Source organism: Pocillopora verrucosa, chromosome 14, assembly GCF_036669915.1.
Source record: "Pocillopora verrucosa isolate sample1 chromosome 14, ASM3666991v2, whole genome shotgun sequence".
NCBI lineage: Eukaryota > Metazoa > Cnidaria > Anthozoa > Scleractinia > Pocilloporidae > Pocillopora > Pocillopora verrucosa.
In genome coordinates, this window is record NC_089325.1 from 2,843,749 (window position 1) to 2,857,549 (window position 13,801).

The window sequence follows — 13,801 nt, forward strand, 5'->3', positions numbered from 1 at the left end:
TAGACAGGCCTCAAATTTGTCCCTACAGTGTCCACTCTTGAATCAAATGGAGAATGTAAATATAAATGTTGGGGTATGAGGAGTGTACAGTGTAACAAAGACCTCAACCAACAAAACCAATTAAAAAAACAAATAATTATTACGATAAACGTTTGTTAACTCAGGTGTAGGAACTGAAACTTTCATCTGTTTGTAAATCATTTTGGGAATTCCCAACCATTGCCCAAAGTTGTTCAAAACCTGAGGAAAACGCCTCTCAACCAATAACACCACAAGATGAACATTTTAATATTACTACATAAATATCTGTACACACAATTGTTTGAACCAAAACTGTAATGAGATTGAAGAGGGCTGTCAGCAATTTCTTCCTAACCAAAGGCTAAGAAAAATCCATGAACATAAACAATTAGTGATTGTGATTTCTCTAACATTTATATTATTATATTTCTTTTAATGGACAGATGACAGATAACATCATAAAGCATGAAGTAACACAAATTGTTCATACCACTTACAAATCAGAGTTTGCGGTATGTTTTGTAAGGAACCAAATTTTCTCTACTCAGATTAATGGCCCAGGCCGTAACTTGCGGTAAAGGCCAAGAATACAAGGTTTGGAAGATATATTTTTTTTTAACTAGGGGTTTAAATAGAGGGAAAATATTTCATTTCAAAAAAAAACTTTTGAATTCGGCAGGTTATACAGTGAAATATGGCCAACTAAATTGACCAATCATAGCACATGTACTTACTGTGAGATGTATATTAACAAACTATTATTAATAATGTATGAAATACCTTGAATGTGCTTGTGCCTAAATTCTAAAAACCTTCCAAAGTGGCTATTTACAGCTACTATTGCTACCACATTTTACTTCAACTTACAAATCTATTTTAAAAATATCATACTATCTTGAATTACAAAGGAGACCTTGAAACAGCTTGAGGACACTGGAAAGAGAAGCTTTGACCCTTTAAACTCCCAGATCAAATTTGTAATTCTCCTTACTGTCAACCATACAATTCTTATAATGTTTGTTCAGAGAATTTAGTATTGGATTAACTAATTATCCCCAACTTGATATTTTTTTTCATTCTCATCACCTATCTGGTTGATATTGTATTGATATCGAAAGGAGAAATTCTGTCTTGGTCACTCATGGGAGTTAAAGGGTCAAGGAAAATTGCTTAATATTTAGTTGGCAAAAAGTTGGAGCTTTTGGAAATATGCTCTTTAGTATGGAATAATATATACTTTGTCAGAGCCTAAAATATCACCTGCAATGTAAATTATACATGACTGAGACCTATTTAGGATCTATTAAATTTGAAAATATAGTTTTTTTTTTATCAAACAGCTTGATCAGATCAGTGTGGCTTAAGACATTTAAATAAATTTGGTACCTTCATAACATTGAAAAAGGAACGATTTTTTCAGTGAACAACATCATTATGAATATTCAATTCAATAAACTTCTAGTGTCTCATTCAGGTAGAACACTATATCACTAACAAGCAAAATATCTTCATCTACAATCTGCAAAAAAGATTTAACTCAAAGAAAATAAAGAAAAACAACCTCCGCACAATGCATGGAGACCCAAAAACTGAAAATGTGCAAACAATCCTTAAAACTTGTGAAATATGGTACAAATTACACTGAGATTAAAATTCAACAGAACAGATATCAAGAAATTAAAATATTTATACACCTAATAATAAAAATTCCATTTGTTGAAATCTTTCAATAATACATTTAATTCAAATTCCTCTACCTACTTTTTTCAGCGATAAAAATTACAAGTTGGGAAAATTGAGTGAATTATTAAAAGATGTTTGAAAGCCCTATTCTATGGCAACAGCACCAAATGCAAATATTTTATGTTCCAGCGCAGTGCCACATCATTGCCAAGTTTGGTATCTCAGGATAATTGTTTTGACCACAACATTTTAGCCAGAGAGCTCTTGGATCTCTGTCCACTTAAGGCTAGTTTTTACTAATGTTTGAGTCTAAAGTAGACTCACAACCAGCGGAATTGGAAGCAAACTACTGATGCTTCATCTCAGCTGCTTTATTTGATCTCGCCAAAAGTATATATTAAAAGGTTACGATTGGTTTTTACTGATGATCTATAGAGGATTGATGCATAAATGATGTTATCAACAACACAACAGACTACATTTTTTTTTAAAACTGTTTACTTAAGAATCTTACAGTATATCTCCTGTTCCCCTCCCTGGTAAGAAAAAAGAAATTCTCAGTCTCTCAATGTAAATATTACAACCTAATTACCAATTAAAAAATGATGCATTTGTGCACTCATACTTGAAAAACTCATTCCATAACACTTAACATTCACAAGATAAGATGAATGTTGTGTAGAGCCATCTGGCTGATTTTATGGAAAACTTGAAATTTTGTGCTAGTTCCTTAAGATTCTGGGAGTCGAGTATCATCGTCAAAAACCTTTTTTGAAATATAATTGTAATTTTGATAATTAAGTTATGGCAAAAATAAAGTGTTATGTACATCCATCCCTGCAGAGCATCTTCACTTTTGTCATCTGGCACCCTTTGGTACAATGTGTATCTGAAGAAAAAGAAACGGCAATTGCAATATCATTATGACACAATATCAAATAAAAGATTATTCTTCTCTGCTTGTATAGCCTGAGGGAAGGATGCGTGTTTTTCGACCAGCAGGAAGATTTGAACAAGTTGGGGAGAGGTTGGCTGTTGGTCTGGCACTTGACCCTTTGACAGACCTCTTGTCACCTCATATTGCTTAACTCTTTACACCCTAACATCAGCATCAATTTTCTCCATACTTTTTTTATACTTTTCTTTCGGTACTGAAAAGGAGAATTTGTTTTTAAATCAAAGCTTCTTAGGTTGCCAATCACTTAATGAATGACTCAGCAGTATTACTGTAAGGAGAGATTAGATATTGGTCACAGTTTGAAGGGTTAAGTTCCTCAAGGCCTCCAACCTTCTCAGAGACAAAAGAAAAAACTTGCGTTGAAGTGCTACTGCATGTTTTGAGATAACCATCAAATAGTACTTGCATCATGTGAACACAGCATGATTCCATGCACTAGTTAGAAACTTAAAACACTTTAACTCCCAGAAGTGATAAACATATAACACCTCCCCAGAATATCCATACATTATCCAGCAAACAGTTACTGAGACTACTCAATTTATTGGGTAAAAGTTGTTATCCTGATTTAACAACAAATTCTTGTAACTAATTCATAAGAAAATGTGTAGCAACTAAATGGAAGAATTGAAATCAGATCTTGGAGGTTCAAGGATTAACATCAGGTTGGACTAAACACTCATCCTTACCTCACTTAGCATTATCCAGTTCAAACTGTTATGACCCAGTACACGTACTCTCATTTCCACAACTTTTCCAATCTCTTCAGGTACTGTGCCATCGGCAAGACCAGCAGGTGTGAACATGCCAACACTTTTGTAACTGGTCAAAGGAAACTCATACTTCATGAAATTTTTCTTTGCCTCTGGTGATCCTTCCCTGCCAGGCTCTAAGGACAAATTCATGCTTTCATGTCAGTACTGAGGAGTTGATTGCGAATAGACCCCAAACTTAGTGTTGATTACGTATTGTTACCTTGCAAAGAGTTTCTTGTCATCACCTTACATTATGTAATGTTATATGAGTAGCAGTATAAATATATTCAGTTGTCCGTGTTGTTTAGGTTACGTTAAGTTAAGTAAGTAAGTAGTTGCATATCTAGCAATTAAAGTTTTCATGTTATTTTAAAAACATTGGTCTTTGCTTAAACACAACAAGCACCCATTTCAATCTTGGGTGACAAGAGGCACTGTGATGTTTCTTTTGCCCAAGAACACATCACAATGTGTTCTTTAGCCCAAGAACACATCACAATGACTGAGCCAGATATAAAACCCAGACATCTCGCCAAGGAGTCCAGAGCACTAATCACAAGGCCGCCACATTTCCCTATCAATTTATCAATCCCGGTTGACCTCCCTTTGGGAAAGAAGAAGAGGAACAAGAAAAAGGAAAGTTTAATTTCAAATTCTACAAGAAAAAGTGAACAAAGAGCAAATGACACACCTGGCATCTTCTTTGCCTGAGCCAGGGCCGTAACTGGAAGAACTTCCACTGAAGCATTCCTTATGATATCACCAGGATGCTCAAGATTTCCAGACTTGAAACGAAACCTGTGATTCCATAAGAAATTCAATTTCATCAGTGCCATTAGCAGGTGGATTCAAGCTCTCGTTAAATCAAAAACATTCCATGACAAGATCACTCCATTAAAGTAAAGGCAGAACTATAAAATGTTGGGAAACCAAAGAAAAAGGCTGCTTTTGAACATGAAAAGTATATTTGTCAAAATTAAAAATGTTACAGTACTTTTCTATTGTGATTTCTTGATCAAATTTGAATCTCATGACATCATCAGTATGGGGAGGGTAAGCCCAGAAGAATGTCTGCCCTTTGTATGCACGGTCTATGGTGTAGCCTTGATATGGTTCCAGTGATGAAATTGACACAGCCTTGGGGTTTAAGTGAGCTTGGAACAATGGTGCTTTCTTGAAGTCTTTATCCTAGAGATCACGCAACAACAGATACAAGTCATTTTGTTCCTAAAAAAGTCTTCCTTTAAAGCAACATTCCTTAGAGCAAGTTTTTCTCAACAAGTTTTTCCATAAATTGAAATCAAAACCAATAGTTTGTGAGGGATACCTAAAACATAATTGGAATTGTCAGAAGTGATTAACATGTAACTTCTCCTCATACTATTCAAAAGACATACATCATCCAGGTGATGAGAATACTTGAACCTATCAGGTAGAAGTTGTTATCTTGATCTGTAACCAAATTCTCGTAACTAATTTTTAAGGAAATGTTTAGCAGCTAGAGGGGAGAATTAACAATCAGATCTTGAGAGTTAAAGGGTTAAATACACCAGGCTTACAATTAAGTTTTGTTTCTTTCCTTTCAGTGATGATTCTTTGCCAACATGTTGAAAGAGAGAAGGTTTGAACCTTATTCGTAAGTGTGACTTCTCTCTTGCACAGTGTTGCTGCAAAAAGAGAAAATTTAAATTTCTCTGGTCAACATTTTTATTCAATCAATTCACTTACAAAATGAAAAAAAGACTGGTTGGTTGAAAATTTTTGTTCAAAATATTCTGATTTCCTGTTGAGTAATTTACTCTCACTGACACTCAGCTGAAATGTGCTCTGTATCAGGGAGAAGCTTCTAAGCTGCACTCTTAAAAGTATCACTTGGTGTCTGATGACACTTGTCTCAGAAATCTAGGGTGCACAGCTCCTAAAAGCTTCCATGAAAGAGAAGCTTTGCAAGCTTCCTGAGAACAAAAACCAATGGCCCACATCAAATTCTCAGAATTAAAACTCTAAAAAAAGAATGGTAGATAGTGCAGAAAGTTACTATTAAAAACAATTTGAGATTTTGGGAGTGAAAGGGTTAAAAAAGTCGTGTCATAAAAGCCTCTTATACAATCTTGGGAGTGATAAGATTAATACTTAATCCTTTAATCCCTAAGAGTGACAAGGTTCTAATTTCTCCTTACAATATCACTCCTGGATCAAATGTTTAAGTCATGAGAATAAAGGAAATGATCATTAACTAAAAGATGCTCTTGATTGTTAAAGAAATTCTCTTTGTCAGTACCATAGGAAATGTAAAGAGAACAGTGTGAAGAAAATGTATACTGATGTTAGGGTGTAAAGGCTTAATAGTAAAACAAAAGATAACTACTTACTTGATCTTTTTCAGGGTTACAGACTTTGACCCACAAAATGTGATCCATCAGCCAGTCAACAGGTTTGTCTTTATGAAACATTAGAAAGAACTCCACAACCATACTCAAGTCGCTTGAACGGAAAAGCTTTCCTGTTAATCGTGTCAAAAAAAAAATTGAAAGGGGACCTGTGAGTCAGACTGGAGTCTTGCCCAAGACAAAACATACAAAACACCTTTACCAATAAATCCAAGAGCTGAGAACTCCAAAATAAGCCACTGATTTGTTTCTTGTTGAAGTGCAAATGTTTTGATTGTTGAAGCAAAAGATGGTGTGGCCACAATGTCATCTTCCAGCTAAATAGAAAGAGGCAATTAAACTTTTTAACATTGAGGTGATAATCATTTGATAAATAAAATATGTATAAAGTAGAAATTACTGCACCTGAACATAAAATCTTGCTTTTTTCTGGCAGTACATCATCAAGTAACAAAAATCAAGATTCTGTTTTGTTCTCCACCTAAATCAAAATAGTATCCAAAATCACAAGAAACAAACAGTGAAAAAATGGAATAAAAGACGGCTAAGAAAAGAGGATTCCACACCAGGTAAGGCAGTCAGCTGCAGGAGATGCAGGGAAATAACAACTACCGGTAATGCGCTGAATTTAAGATCATAGTGTCTGCTTTTGAGCCTGGCCCAGGTTGTTGTTTTGAGTTCTTGGGCTTAACACTTTCCTCTTACAGTGCTCCTGTAATTTCACCCCACTCTTTTAGAAAAAGTTTTGAGGAAATCGAACAAGATTCTGGAAATGTGAGGGAGACATACAGAAATATTCTGCTGATTGCTTGGTTTTAAAGAAAATATATTGAGCTCTGACAGTACTGCTAAACATACAGCTTGCAAGCCAAGCCATTTGGGACATTTTCCCTTCTCACTCATGCAGGTAGATCTTCATCTTCTACCCATCTTCCTTATGTATTCCACAAAAGTTGCATCACTAGGTGATTTCAAGACATGTTCACTTACTTGACTCTTTCTCTTGAATCTCCAAATGTTAGTGGAACAGTATCCAGATCTGGGTAAAAACTTGCTGAAGGTGAGACAATTTCTATCAATCCTGAATCAACATCTATAGGAAATCTGCAGAACAAGAGATGGGCACATATCAGTTTCAACATTACCCAACACAGTGATTAAAACAGACAGCCAAAAACCAAATAATTTTATTACCTTTGCTGGACGCCATTAGCTACATCTTTACTAAATTCTATATCAGTCTGCAAAAAAAAAAAAAAAAATTTGGAAAATGTTTAGCATTTGATACGTGCACTTTATAACTGCACTTTTGCTGGATCTGCATAGTTTGCATCCAGCAAAATGATACAATCAATTGCAATGTTCCCTTGTAAAGAATTAAAATCCTTCTGGTCTTCAGAGCTTTATAAACATTTAGCTGATGAAGTTTGGATCATACAGACACATATGGACAAAAATTTCCAGTGGCAAGTAAAGGTTGCCCTGTGAAAGCTGGAAAATTACTATTAATAATTCTATCTTGTTATAAATAACTTTTTTTCTAATGAGTAAATATACTTCCCTTCCTTAACCTTTTAAGTCCCACTAGTGACCAAGATAGAATTTCTCCTTACACTATCTACACAATATCAAGCAGACAAGTAATGAGAATAAAGAAGAATATCAATTGGGGGATTATTTGTTGATCCAATTCCAAATTCTCCAAACTAACATCATATGAATTGTATGACAGACAATAAGGAGAATTTACTAATAAGATCTTGGGAGTTAAAGGGTTAAGCTCAACATTTTTTACTCATTTACCTCACCAACAAAAATGACTATAACACAGTCATCTTTATCTTCCTGAGACATTGCATCTAGTAGTGAAGCAAGTGTATCCAATAGGTAGGACGTCCTCTCTCGCTTTATTGTGGGAATTCCAAAAATTAGAGACACTGAAAAAAACAAAGTATTCAATAGATCAATCAAGTAAAAAAATAGACAACTTAAATACTTCTGTGATGCTCAAGCCTTCTTTATTTTGTATATTGAAAATTATGCCCATTTTTGTATTCGATTCAAGGCATTGTTTCATTGCGGGCCTTTGCACCAACTTACTTTACGATTTTTATCCAGGGATTGTCACTCCTTTTATTTTCATTCATTAATAATAAAAGTAAACTTAATTTCTTGTCAGTAAAAGGCTATTGTGTTTATATGATAAACAATTGAAAATAATACACGATTGCTGGTAGATATCATGGAATTTTTCTTCTTATGTTCAAATCCATATCTCCCTTGTTCGCTGTGCTCACTTGTGAGCTATTTATATCGAGTTGAACACTCCAAGAGGAGTTCCATAACTCCGCGCACCCAAGTATTATCCTCTATATCTCCACTACATGATGCACCTGAAAACATACATACCTCCTTGGCGGTCCTTAGATACATGCAAAGCGGGCTTTAGGCTGCCAGGAGAATCCATTAGATGAGGCATAAAATTATAAATACTTGGTAACTGGAGCACATTTTGATTGTCAAAAAATAGCCTGGATGAATTCTTAAAGTCAGTATGAGTAATAGAGTTGTTAGTTCTTCTATTTCTTGCAGCTTCCAATTTAGTCAACTGTTCCTTAAGTGAAATAAGTTCATGAGATCTGGCTGAATTCTGAAATTCTGCATCACGTAACCTTTCTCTCAGAGTGTGTATTTTCTTGATTAGTTCTTCATCTATTTGGTTACTTTCTACTCTTTGAGGTAAGCCTAGAAAAATAAAAAATGTTAAAACAGGTTAGGAAAATTATAAAATTAATAAATACATGCATCATGTCCTATGAAAAAGTTTAGACATACTTAAATTACAGAGAAAGTCAAGCAAGTGAGACCATATACCAGCATAGTTTTTTTTAAATGTGTTTGAGGTACAAAAAAATGTTTTTCCATTTTCCCATTTTTGGTGAAATTATACCAAAACATGCCTTTTACCTTTATGAGCAATTTTTTCTAGTGAAAATTTCTCAACATTTAAACTGCTTGCAATTATCTGATTGTGTTTCAGGTGGGTTGCATCATGAGATCTGTCTTGAAGAAGGAGTGCTAAAGATATACTGTAGGATGTTACATGTAGTTATTCTAAGGCACTAAACCAACTAAATCAATTTATAAAAAGACAAGGGTTTTTTGGCTTTAATTTAGAGTTTAATTGCCATTCTGTAACATAAGTACTTGTTAAAAGCTCCTAAACATTGCTTTCATTTTAACATATTTCCTGATTACTTTCAAAATAAAGACATGTCGCAAAGTGCTGTGGCCAATATCATGGAATGTATTAACTGTTCCAAATTCCAGCTATAACTTTTATTGATGTTCCTTTTGAATAAAAAAAATGTTACTTTTAAATCATTCTACAAAGCTATTTAACAAGAAAGACCAGGCAGTATGGTTGGGTAGTAACCCTTTCCATCCTAATATCAGTAGTCATATTCTCCATACTGTTCTCTATACATTTCCAAAGTGATGACGAGGAGAATTTGTTCAGCAATCAAGAGCTTCTTCAGTTTGCAATCATTTCCTTTATTCTCATGACCTTCATGTGTGATTCAGGGGTGATATTGTAAGGAGAAATTAGATGCTGGTCTCACTTAAGGGTCAAAGGGTTAAGGCCTATCAGACTGGCCCTTCCAAGCTATTTTCATTTTGAAGTGAATCAAAAGTCAACTTGTCAGCCATGCTTGAAACAGTTACATTTCTAACAGAAGGGGTGGGACTCTGAAGAAACTTTACAACCTATCATAAATAACTGGTGTCAAAATTTTTGAAAACCTCTGCAACAGAAAAATCGAGAAAACAACCCTGATCATGATTTGTCTCTGATTTTCTTGGGAGACTGTTAGGGCCCCATCCCCAAGAGTGTTTTCAGTTGGCAATCTATTCCTTTACTCTTAAGACATTAATATGTGATTCAGGGGTGATATTACAAGGAGAAATTAGATGCTTGTCATTCTTAGGGATTAGAGGGTTAAGGCCTAACAGACTGGCCCTTCCAAGGTATCAGGTACAAATTCCATCCTAAAAATAAGTTTTTTTTTTCTGTTTTGAAGTTAACCAAAAATCAACATGTCAGCTATGCTTGAAACAGTTTCTTATAGAGGAGGTAAGTTTCTAAAGAAACTGTGTTGCTGCAATTTGGTTTATCAACTGAGGTGATAATGTAAACTGGCCACATAAGAGGTTTCGAAAGCTGACATTCCCCTTGTTAATTTCATCTGTTAGATTGAATCTTTCTGATGAAGGGCTTACGCTAGAAATGTCACCTTAAGAAACTTTATTTGGCATCCAGTTTACATCATCAACCCAGCTGATAAAACCAAATTACATCTGATTCTATAAAATTTGTACTAAGCTCGTTATATATCAGCTAGGATTTTTAATCATGTTAGGTTTGATTTGCAAGATTTATTTCCAAGAGAACCAAATGTAAACTTCTCAGCCACCCTTAAAAAAAAGTTAATAAGCTTGCCTCCCACCAGCTTGGTTATTAATCATGTTCAGTGTGATTTTTGGGATCAATATCGGTATCTGGGCAACTGCCAACCTACCCCTCCCCTCCCCTAACTCAACAACAGTCAATTGACAACAAGTTAATGTTAATGTTGGGTTAGGGGAGGGGTAGGTGGGCAGTTGCCCAGATACTGATATTGATCCAATTTTTGTTTGAACTTGATTGATTTATGTCTAAAAAATGGCCGAAGTAACTGGCCTAATTCTTAAATAAGAACAGAATCAAATGCTATAAAAGTAGACAAGTATACAGGATGCATTTTAATATGACACAATAAATTTAATTTTATCATTAATTTCAGAGACAAATTATTGATAACTATGCGAGAGCACCAGAGTCTGTTCTGTACCAAATTTTTATCATTGCATCATCATAAGCTCTAAGATTTGCAACCATTTCATTTATGATTGTTTAAAACTGCATTGCTAGGTAGAGAATGGGTGCCTGAAACATCCAGGAGCTTCCACTATTGGCAGCTAGCTCCTAGATGGAGACTGCTCCCATGGCTGGTAAATCCTAGCAACTCAGCCCTGAGCTCCCAAGCAAGAAAGGGAAACAGACACATGTCACACTGAAAAAACAGTGGAAAGAGGATAATAAGTTACCACTCCAAACAATGCTGAAAGTTCACACTCGAAGCACATGCAAGAAGGCCTTAAATGAAGTACTCGTATAATTCGGACACATGCACATATGCAAAAACCACTGACTACTAGAGAACACTGATGTTCTTTGTTGCCAACTCTGTTAAATTGCATTTAACTGCATGAAAAATAGTCACTCCTAAAGAAAGCCACACGTCCATACAAACAGGACATAAAACTCTTTTATTATTTCACTGGTGTGTCCAGCAAGTGATGCTTAATACATTCCAGAAGAATGTAGACTGTTTTTTTTTTATCTATTCATAATCTTAAATTTTAAGCCAAAACTGTGAAAAGAAAAGGCAAATATTCTCGAAACTGTAATTATGGTGTTGTGGACGCTTTGCTGGGATCATTCTTATCTCAAATACTGCAAGTTTTACAAGTACTTTCTGCAGCATAAATAAATTGTATTGTATATCTTCAAATTTTCATACCACCTGTCTTCCCTTAGGGGAAAAATATTTCTTTAGAATTGCATTTTTCCTTAACATTTGTTCCCAAAATGATAATTAGTGAAAACATTCCTAGAAAGCATTATCTATTGCTAAGGCTGTATCAACTACAAAAACGCTTTATCAGTTTACCACATACCTGTGAGGACAGATGAATAAACCATTCTTCTTCATGTACATATTTTACAATATAATTGCCGTAAAAAAATTAAGTAATTCACTACATGTATCTAAGAAGGACCAAGCAAAGTAAAGTACTTTCAATTTCTGAGATAATAAATCTATTTCCTGATTAAAGTAATTCACTAACTAGACATAACGTGGGAAGTCTGAGACACCCTTTAAACCAAGATTTCCTATTATTTTTATCAGCAAATGCTATAAAGAAATTTGTATTCACTTAAATTTACACAGCTTTTATAAATTCAAAAACAATCATTTCTTATTGTAAGAAGCATGTTTAAAATATGTTTCATGAGTCAAGAGCTAACAATGTATTGGAAGTCGTCACAATTTGCCATACATAATTTTTATCATTTTTGAGTGTTTCAGTAAATTTTAAAACAGATACATTATGTTTATGAAAATATCCAGCCTTGACAACCGAGCTTCCTTGATTAACTGCATAAATAAAACAGCACCAAATCATATTGAAGGTGAACCAATTAGTGGTTTCCCCAAGGACAAAAATTTTGACGATATCTTCCTTTTTAAAAACCACGTAGTGGATAGTTGACAATGGTAAAAATAATGATGAAACTTTTGTCTTGAGAATCTAAGTACACGCTGTTATTTCAAAGCTTTATTTTCAAACAAACATGTATGAATATCACGATAAACAAAAATGAATTTCTCGTTTAGGTTCAAATTCAATATCTCTGTTCCCGAAAGGAATCTTTGACTCTTAAGTTAGGTGATTGCTAAAAAAGCCAAGGACTGTGGGTGAAAATTTTGGTTAACTGAGCGCTGTTTTAAACTACACAATTTAGAGTTTGATGTATGGTTTGAAATATTAATGCGGTGGGGCGAAACTCCAGATGCTCTCCCAGTTTTTCGAACAACTAAACCGTTCTGTGACAGAAAAAAATCGAATCGAACAATAATCGGCCTTCCTCTAAGAGATCGTGGAAAACGATTACCGGCGTAACGAGTTCCGCAGTCATTTATGAAGCAGTCGTACCTAACTTGAATACTACTCTAACAAAACGACAGGGACAAATGTTTGGTGAGGGAGAACTCTCCAATTAACAACAACATTGAGAATAACCGTTTAGAGCACTCAAATTCAGCATACTAGATCATTTTGGAGAGACTTACCCTATGCGAGTTCTGGCGAGCGGGTATGCATTAGCACTACCATTGTTTTCAATCTAAATTTGATCCTGAAATTCGGCAAATTATCTAGCGCAATCAACTCAGATCGTATCACCAACTTGGGCCTATTTGCATAGGCCGAGGACACGTCGAAAAACTATGTTAAAAGTGCACGTTAGTGACAGAAATGCATAGACGGATAAACGTTAATAACTTACGTTCTCTCTCCAAAAGAAAATGATACATCAGCGGACACAAAACGATGATCACAAACACAAGGAGTCTGTTCCTTCTAACAGCGGTCCAAATCATCTCTTCTCAACAGTCAAACGTAAACAAATCCGTTTTGCAATAAGACGAACTGCTGCCATCGGTACAACATGGTTTTTTCCCGAGAACCGCAAGCGCCGCGTGAGAGGTCTGAGGTCTAGTTGCCACTGTCGCGTGACCTCTTCAGTCACGGAAGGAATGCCAACAAATCTTTAAAGATACGGCGAATATATGCGCTCAAAATATCGGCTCTTACTTGGTGTAGAAAAATAATATACGTCAGTATACTATCTTTTTCGTTGTTTTCTTATTTTCGGCTCTGATGAAATTCTATTTTGACGTATACTGTGTCTTCTACACTAGGTAAGAGCCAAAATGTTGTTCGACCAAATTTGATGCGTACAATGAAATCATTTCTCTCATCCGGACAGTTTATCACAAAGTGGCAAAAACCTGACGCAAGTTAGTTACGTTATGGTAGATCGCTTTCAGGTGGTGAAGGTAGGCCTGAGACAGGTGTTACTCGGCGGGAAAGACAATGTGCATAAGTGAAAAAAGAGACTGGAACAAGCGTTTCGCAAATAGGAAGTATTCCAAGAGACATTCCTCTTACGCTGGGTAGGGGTGAGAGAAACACGTAGATATATTTCCAAAGAGGCAGTCCTTTGTTGGTTATTTTTCATACTCATTTTGTCAAAATCCTCGCCACCAAGATGTTTCCCGTGACATGACCGTGACTATAAATAACAGCAGTGACCACTAGACCTC

At 35.2% G+C, this 13,801-nt stretch overlaps 1 protein-coding gene across 1 annotated transcript; it reads right to left on the reverse strand.

Annotated features, from left to right (window-relative positions):
- Positions 1–264: 264 nt before the first annotated feature.
- Positions 265–13,159, reverse strand: LOC131784303 (alpha-1,3-mannosyl-glycoprotein 4-beta-N-acetylglucosaminyltransferase A). Its single transcript, XM_059101100.2, has 13 exons — positions 12,982–13,159; positions 8,217–8,552; positions 7,611–7,744; positions 7,002–7,048; positions 6,798–6,911; positions 6,213–6,288; positions 6,010–6,124; positions 5,790–5,920; positions 4,977–5,084; positions 4,412–4,605; positions 4,109–4,215; positions 3,352–3,551; positions 265–2,593 (listed from the first exon to the last, which is right to left on the reverse strand). Exons 1-13 carry the CDS (start codon positions 13,073–13,075, stop codon positions 2,564–2,566), a joined length of 1,686 nt encoding a protein of 561 aa, XP_058957083.1. The 5' UTR covers positions 13,076–13,159; the 3' UTR covers positions 265–2,563.
- Positions 13,160–13,801: the final 642 nt, after the last annotated feature.